This window comes from Ascaphus truei, chromosome 5 (genome assembly GCF_040206685.1).
Source record: "Ascaphus truei isolate aAscTru1 chromosome 5, aAscTru1.hap1, whole genome shotgun sequence".
In the NCBI taxonomy this organism is placed as follows: Eukaryota; Metazoa; Chordata; class Amphibia; order Anura; family Ascaphidae; genus Ascaphus; species Ascaphus truei.
In genome coordinates this window covers 132,129,097-132,137,585 of record NC_134487.1, presented here as the reverse complement: position 1 = coordinate 132,137,585, position 8,489 = coordinate 132,129,097, and the positions used below count along the sequence as shown (strand labels likewise).

Here is an 8,489-nt window from a genome sequence, read left to right as displayed (position 1 = left end):
AGGGATCGCCCCTCTACAAGTGGAGGGGGAGGGTAGGCGAGGAAACGAAGTTTATACATATTGGGAGTGAATGGAAAGATGAACAGACATCTGTGTAAAGGTCATATAGAAGTTTGTGTGAAAAGTTGTATCAATGCACAGAACTGCCATTTTATAAAATGGTCTCTGATTCCTCTCTCTCTCTCTAACAAAATATTTATTTCCCTTCCATGTACTTCACTATACTGTCTACACTTCATAAAACTAATCCCTCCCAGAATATGTTAGTGGGATGGTACATGCTAGCAAGGTTTTTCCCTAAGCCCCTCTGCTGCTGCTAGTCTTTCAGAGCAGTGCTTGTAAGCTAATGCTCTCCAGTGCTCAGCAGTCCTCCAGCAGTGAAAAAGTTAGTGTGAACCTGTATATGCATTTGGCTGAGAAACAGGATGAGGTGTGCCTGGTCTCTGTGATGATTATGCTTGGGCTGTGTGATGTCAGCTCCCCTGCAGTGGGAAGAGGTTGCTTTCAGAGGCTCAGAAGTGGGGATTTAAAAAACTTCCAGCTGCTGCTCCCTTCCCTCTGACTCCCAACTCAAGCAAAGGGAAATGTACCCTTCACTGCAGCCAAGTAGGACAAGCAAACAGAAAGCAGCAGCATGAGAGAAAAGAAAAGCACTTGAGATCCATTCTTTAAGAGGGAACTTCAATACGCTTTGATTGTCAGCAAATTCATGTTTTGCTGGATTCACTACATGAAGGTAGCCTTGGACATCTTGCCTGGACTGGAGGAGAGCTGAGGTCCTTCTGGGCTGCAACATTTGTGAGTAAAACCTAGTCACAGACTTTGCTCCCTCACTCATTCGGCACTAAGATCCTTACTCTGACACTCACAGCACTCATGTTCTCAATCATAAAACTAGAAGAATGTTAGATACAGCGCTGACAACAAATCTTCATGAAATTCCCCAATCGTAATAAGCAGACCATCACTGATCTATTCCACAAGGTACTCTGTCTCACATATATAAGATACTATATATCTGCTAGACTGAGTGAACCCACTCAACACCATGATGCCTTCTCCTGTTCTTAACATGTAACTGAGATGGAGCTAACCACTATTGCTTTCCTCGGATCCTATAATGCATCTGGAAATCATAGCCAGTGGAGCCTGCCCTATACCACACTGGAGACCACACTAATTATCATTTCTGTTGGATCCATAATTTTGTCCACAGTGGTGGGCAACATTCTTGTGGTTTTGGCAATCTTCACCAGTCGGGCTCTGCTGGCCCCACAGAACCTGTTCCTGGTTTCATTGGCGTCAGCCGACATTCTAGTGGGTGTTGTGATCATCCCTTTCTCTCTGGCCAGAGAGGTCATGGGCTACTGGCACTTTGGAAGGGTATGGTGCAGTTTGTACCTGGTCTTGGACGTCTTATTCTGCACTTCTTCCATCGTTCACCTCTGCGCAATCAGCATTGACCGTTACTGGTCTGTGACCAAAGCAGTCAAGTACAATATGAAGCGCACACCTAAGAGGATCAAGAGTATGATTGCAGTAATCTGGCTGGTCTCTGCCATCATTTCTTTCCCACCACTGCTGAAGTCCAAGCATAAGGCATGGGAGTGTAATTTGAATGATGACACCTGGTATGTCCTGTTCTCCTGCACCGTTTCCTTCTTTGCTCCTTGCCTCATTATGATACTGCTGTACTGCCGCATCTACCGTGTAGCCAAGCACCGGGCTTCTTCGGTGTCTACTCTCAGGAATGGAGCTTCTGACAGTAACAATGTTCCAACTGGCTCCTGCTGTGACCAAGAGTGCATAAGATACCAGAGTACACACAGCAACCATGATCCAGAAGAAATGGATATGGAAGAGAGCACATCTTCAACACACAGGTTTCCCAACCGACCACATGATAGGATGAATGGTAGGACCAACAGCGGCAAAGCCAAGAGGCTTTCATGGCCTGTAAACCGTGGACAGCAAAGGAGAGACCAGTCAATCTCCATCTCTCAGACTCGCTTGACACAGCTGCGAGAGAAGAGGTTAACCTTTGTACTGGCTGTGGTAATCGGTGGCTTCGTCATCTGCTGGTTCCCCTTTTTCTTCACCTACAGCTTGGAGTCTGTGTGCAAAGGGAGATGTGGCATCTCAGATGCCCTTTTCAACTTCTTCTTCTGGATTGGATACTTGAACAGCAGCCTCAATCCCGTCATCTACACTGTCTTTAACAGGGATTTTCGCAAGGCCTTTCAAAGAATCCTCACCCGCACTTCCAGAAGCACCATGTGAGAAACTTTTGCCTATCTCTTCTCTTAGAGGCATCTGGGGCTCATGACATTAATGGATCCAACAGCACAGGGGGGGGTTGGGAGGGGGGGAATTATTTTTTGGAAATGGGTAGTCTTTTTGGACAGGACCCTATGCTTCTTGTGGGTACAGCTGAGATAGGAACATTTATTTGGTCAGAGAGCAGGTTAGTATGCCTCGGAAATTGGCCCATTCAAAATCAAACATTCCAACTTTATAATGTGACTTGAACTCCAGAAGAGGGTATGATTTATCATGGATGTATCAAGGTAAACAGACATATCAAAGTGGTGCTATTCATGCCATTTTTGGTGTTATGTGTATTTCTGAAATTATTTTGAGGCTGATTTGACTCAGCAGAATAAAGTAGTTAATTTGAAAAGAAACTAAAAAAAAAAAAAACTTTTCTATAACTATAACTTTTTAACATGCCTTTTTTTATACTCTCTACAGCAAATCTTCCTTCTGTTTTGCACTATAGCACTCCAGACATATATGCTTATAACACAGGAAAATGGTACTGCCTAATTATTTAATTAGAAAAACAGAAAAGTAGGGCGCTGATTCTGAGTAAGAATGTTAGTGTCCTGAGTTGTTCTCAAAAATGTTTTGTTTATGGTATCATTCCTGCTTTGACCCCTTTGCTGCTAGAGAGGTCAGCAATGCTATGTGTAACAAAGCGTAACAATGTGTAATAAGGCGTAACAGTGGCTGCAGGCTCCTCTGGCATCCAAGGAGTTTTAAAGGAACACTGCCCCCTGCTTGATTTCCCTCCCCCCCCCCACCTCCCCCTTTATTTTACATGATGGGATGCAGGTGGTTCACGGAGCTGAATCACATTCATTTCTTCTCTGGGGACCGCTCGGTTCCCAAGAGACATACTTATAAAGGTAGTGCTGGTACCGTCCTTACCAGAAGAAACAAAATGGCATTTTAAGTCTCCCGCAATACGTGGGCCAATTGGAAGCCGTAATGTCATTCATCGCGGCTTCTCATTGGTCCGTGTGACGAAGGGCGATTTAAATATGCTGAAGTACCTTTCCCGGTATGTATCTCGGTAACCAGTGGGTCCCAGGGGTGAAACTAACGCAGATCTGCTCTCGGCCCCCCCACCCCACCCCACATGAAGGTAAAAGGGGGTGGGTGGGTGGGCAAAGGGTGTAATGCACCATCGAGAAATTTCTTAAAATAAAACATTTGTGGCAAGTCCCTTAAATCTGCCTCAAGATTGTTTCGTTACTAGAAACAGCACCCAAATGTCATTAGTAAGATCACTTTAGTATTTGCTTGTCTTCCTATAGACACCTCCGTGCAAATTTTGTGATGTATATGCCAGATATGCCTGTGGAGGAGCACTTACTGCTTATCTGTATGTATATAATGTAGCTATTTTTTTAATTAAAATATCATCACCAATATTAAACATGTACAGTCCATAAAAATGTGTGTTTTCATTACTTATTAAGAAATCTAGTCTGAGTAACCCATTAGAATTCTTTGTGTTTAATATAAATTATCCACACTTAATGTGACACTGCTGCAGTCACACAAAAGCATGGCAAGGTGGAACCATGACCTCTTCTGTGCCCCTCTGTGCCCCTGTGCCAGCAGGTGATGCCTTTAACGGGTAGATTCTGTGTATTTCCTCACTATGTAATGGGGAAATACAAACACCTTTGCAAGGAAAGGTTACACACTGCAGACATTGATTTTATATCACACAGCAAAGGGAGCGAATACAGTATGCACATACTGTTCTATGTCGTGTGGTGTATTGTCTTTGTTGTAGGGGATCTGTCAAATGCTTGAGAAGTAAACTCTGCACTTGCTGAGAAAGGGACAATTAGCCAACATGTTTGTGGCTTTGAACTGTATATGGTTCACTGGAAGATATAACAAAGCTATAATTATTTCCTATTTCAACGTTATTTTCTGCACAACTATCTGACACATTTTCTCTTCTTCGCATGTGCACCTTTCCCAGTATATTCTCCTTTTGTCTTCCAGAGCTCCCACCCTCTCTTTTCCTCCTATCTGTCTGTTGCATCCTGTTTATTTTCCCTTTCCTAAATGAGATGTAACTTCTCAGCCGTATACAGTAAATTATTTTGAGACTGTCCATAAAAAGGATAGATTGTCCTCTGGCACAGAGTGAACAGGCATGTGAGAAGCCACACAGCATGCTCTAGCTGCCATTCTACCAAGCTAGGATATCAAACTGCACCGGATTATAGTGAAGGGCTTTGAGACATTTATGGATGAGAGGGACAGAAATGTATGTACTGTATGTATATCTTTATTTATAAAGCGCCATCTATGTGCATAGTGCTTCACAGCAGTAATACACGTGACATAATGGTATAACAGATAATGGGAATAAGTGCTTCAGACGTAAAAGTAACATTAGGAAAAGGATTCACTGACCCGAAGAGCTTACAATCTAAGTGATCAAGAACGTACAGAGACAGTAGAAAGGTGTTCTGGTAAGTGCGTCTGCAAGGAGCCACGGTCGAGGTGTATAGTAAGAGCCACAGAGCTACCTGTATGCTTCGATAAGGAGGTGTGTTTTAAGATGGGTCTTAAAGGTGGATAGATAGGGTGCTGGTCGGATATTATGGGGAAGGGCATTCCAGAGGTGTGGGGCAGTCAGTGAGAAAGATTTAAGGCAGGAGGGGGTTTTAGATACAAAGGGGGTAGAGAGAAGACACCCGTGAGCAGAATGCAAGAGTCGGGATGGTGCATAGCGAGAAATTAGGGCTGAGATGTAAGGAGGGGCAGAAGAGTGTAAAGCTTTAAAAGTGAGGAGGAGAATTGTAATACGAGATTTGATAGGAAGCCAGGAGAGGGATTTCAGCAGGGGTGACGCTGAGACAGATTTAGGAAAGAGTAGAGTGATTCTGGCAGCAACGTTTAGGATAGATTGTAGGGGAGACAGGTGAGAGTCAGGAAGGCCGCACAGCAGAAGGTTACATTAGTTGAGACGGAAGAGAATGAGGGCCTGAGTCAGAGTTTTAGCAGTAGAGCAACAGAGGAAAGGGCGTATCTTTGCAATGTTTTGGAGGAAAAAACAACAGGTTTTACCTACATTGTGAATGTGAGTGGAGAATTTGAAGGATGTGTCAAATGTGTCCCCTAGACATCATGCTTGTGATACTGGGTATATGATAGTACTGCCAACATTAATCTAGAAGGAGGTAGTAGGGCCAGGCTCGGGAGAATGTATGAGAAGTTCAGTCTTTGACATGTTAAGTTTGAGTCAGCGAAGGGCCATCCAGGATGATATAGCTGAGAGACATTCGGAGACTTTGGTCTGTACAGCAGGTGTAAGGCCAGGTGTTGAAAAGTAAATTTGTGTGTCATCAACATAGAGGTGATATTTGAACCCAAGAGATGTGAAAGGTCATCTTGAGAGTGTGTGTAAAGAGAAAAGAGAAGCGGTCCCAGGACAGATTTACTGCACATTACAGATAGTCATTTACAGGGTTAGCCTGGTTCTGCAGCTCTCATTCTCACTGCAGACACCTCAGAGTATTTGGGGGACGCGGGCGGGGGAGCAGGAAAGAGGCAGGACTGGTTATCTCTTATCCTGTAAATCAGGGTTAAATCTGTAGACGAAAAGGGTGAAGTCAACATCAAGACAAAATGAGGGCTATGTATCAAGGGAAGTAAATCCCTCTCCCTGGCGAACGGGTTCCCCCCAAAACGTTGTGTGATTTTTTTCATCTCTGCAAGTAAAAGCGACAAATCTTTGTAGCACTTAGGCCGCGCTTATAGTCCCGGCAACGTCGCGTCAAAACAAATGCATTGAATCCGCCGCGTGCGCTTTTTAGTAGGAGCGACGCGACGGCTTGGTCGCAATCGCCGGAAGTCAATTAAATTTGATTTTTTTTTTCAGCGACCGCAACCTGACGTCAGCATTGCCGTCGCCTTCACAAATTTAAAACACTTTACTAACCAGTTTGTTTTATATCTCATGCAGATGAAGTAAAAATAGTTTTGATGTATAGCCCCAGAACAAAGAAACCACAAACCTGTCCCAGGTTTGAAGCATAGATTTTCTTCTGGTCACCTCAGCCCAGGTTCAGGTTAAAAGATTTAACAGACATAAACACAAATAAGGAGACAGAGACTCCTCCTAAAAAGATCCTCCTTAGCTGCACACAAAGCTCGGAATAAATAGCAGGGTTTAAATACCAACTGTATGAGTGATTCAATTAGCTGTAAGGTACAGGTACTGGGAGCGATTGCTTACCTGTACCTTAGGCCTCGGTCCCGCTGCGCTCGGTGGCGCGGGCGGCCACACGCGAGTTCCCCACCAGCAGGGGAATCCTCGCGAGCCGGTCCCGGTCCCCCCTGGCTGCACAGCTCACTACACGCTGTGGCGCGTCAGCCGCTATGGGACACAAGAGAATGGTGTTCCCTAGCGTTGACGCGTCACGTGGTGTGGCTGTGAGCCAATGGGGAGGGGAGGCTTCGGGAGGTGAGGCTTCGGGGAGCGGGGAGGAGTGTGGAGTGGCAGCCGCGTGAGTGCCTGTCTGTGTGTGTGTCATAGTGTGTGCGTGCCTGTCTGTGTGTGTGTATGTGTGTGCCTGAGTGCCTGCCTCTGTCTGTGTGTGTGTGTCTGTGTGCCTGTCTGTGTGTGTGTGTGTGTATGTGTGTGTCTGAGTGCGTGAGTGCCTGCCTCTGTCTGTCTGTGTGTGTGTATGTATGAGTGCCTGCGTGTGTGTGTGTATGAGTGCCTGCGTGTGTGTGTGTGTGTGTGTGCCTGCGTGTGTGTGTTGCTTACCTTCAATCAGCAGGTCCAGCCCTTACCTTCAATCAGCAGCTCCAGCCCGAGTCCGTGGAGGGAGGGGGGGAGAGTAGCGGGTCCCTCCACTCAAGCCACGCCCCCCCTCCCTGTCAATCCTCCCACTCCCGCCCACCTCCCGCTCCCGCTCCCTACAGACCGCATATCGCGGTCTGTGTATGTCAGCGCCCCGCTTGTCTGCAGTGCGGGCGCGCTGACTCTGGGAGCGGGGCCTTAGCCTTACAGCTACTTGAATCACTCATACAGTTGGTATTTAAACCCTGCTATTTATTCCGAGCTTTGTGTGCAGCTAAGGAGGATCTTTTTAGGAGGACTCTGTCTCCTTATTTGTTTTTATGTCTGTTAGCATTATCCTCTTTGCACCAGCAGGAAAAAAATATATATAAAAAGATAAGAAATATATATTTGAATCATGGTGAGCGGTATATCACAAGTTATGTATACATAAAAGATTTAACAACTTGAACCGCTGAATGCTGTGTTATTGTGGGACTGATCCAGCCCTGGTTTCCCAGCCCCCCCGTCACAGTGCATTCTGGATCCCCCTAATCCAGATAGTATTGTGAATGTACAGACTCAGAACTGGACTGCAATCTCATGATGTAGTAATATAGTGGCATTCACAGTGTCTCAATACTCGACGTTCATGAACAGGCTAAACCAGTTCTGTGGGTTTTTTCTATCCAATCAGATCAGAAAATTGAACAGGCTGGATAAAGAATGAGAGCTGCAATGTCAACATCAGCACTGCCAATGGTAGTGTGGAAGTGGGTGATCTCCCTAGCCAGCTACTTATAAGTAATGTGCAGTTAATGGGGCATTAAATTATATGCACTTGCGTAGAATTTAGTGCGTCATTAACTATGCATTATGACTATGGCCTAGATTTACTAAGATCCGTTAAATCATGGAGCTTACACAACCTAAAACATTCTTTTCCCTGGTTAAAGCCTAATTCACTAAGATAATTGTAGGAAGAAATAATGGTCATTCTTGACCCTACATAAACATCATGTCATTTGAGGAAAATGCTAAGTTATCTTCAAACACCGTGACGTTACTATGGTCTTGGCAATGCTGTCCTGAAATAGGCTCAGAGGGGAGAAAGTACCAAGACTAGATTATACAAATTCATGAAATTAAACATACATATTGACCCCTGAGTAGCCCAGGTGACCAGCTAGTTTTGGGCAACCTATAACTAGCTGGCGACAAAAGGCTACAAAAGGGTTAATATAGTCCTAAAACTAGACTACCCACCCCCTTGTGAACAATGGGTTATCCCCACATCCCTCTCGCACAGGGTCATACCACCCTCCCCAGGCACCTACCCCCATCACTGCCTCAACTGTACCCCAACACACCTTATATCCCCCGTCTAGAT

The 8,489-nt window shown here is 45.2% G+C and overlaps 1 protein-coding gene across 1 annotated transcript; it reads left to right on the top strand.

The window, feature by feature from the left end:
• The first annotated feature begins 313 nt into the window (after positions 1–313).
• Positions 314–3,729, top strand: LOC142495397 (alpha-2Db adrenergic receptor-like). The gene has a single exon (XM_075600857.1). It carries the CDS (start codon positions 1,084–1,086, stop codon positions 2,278–2,280), a length of 1,197 nt encoding a protein of 398 aa, XP_075456972.1. The 5' UTR covers positions 314–1,083; the 3' UTR covers positions 2,281–3,729.
• The last annotated feature ends 4,760 nt before the right edge of the window (positions 3,730–8,489 follow it).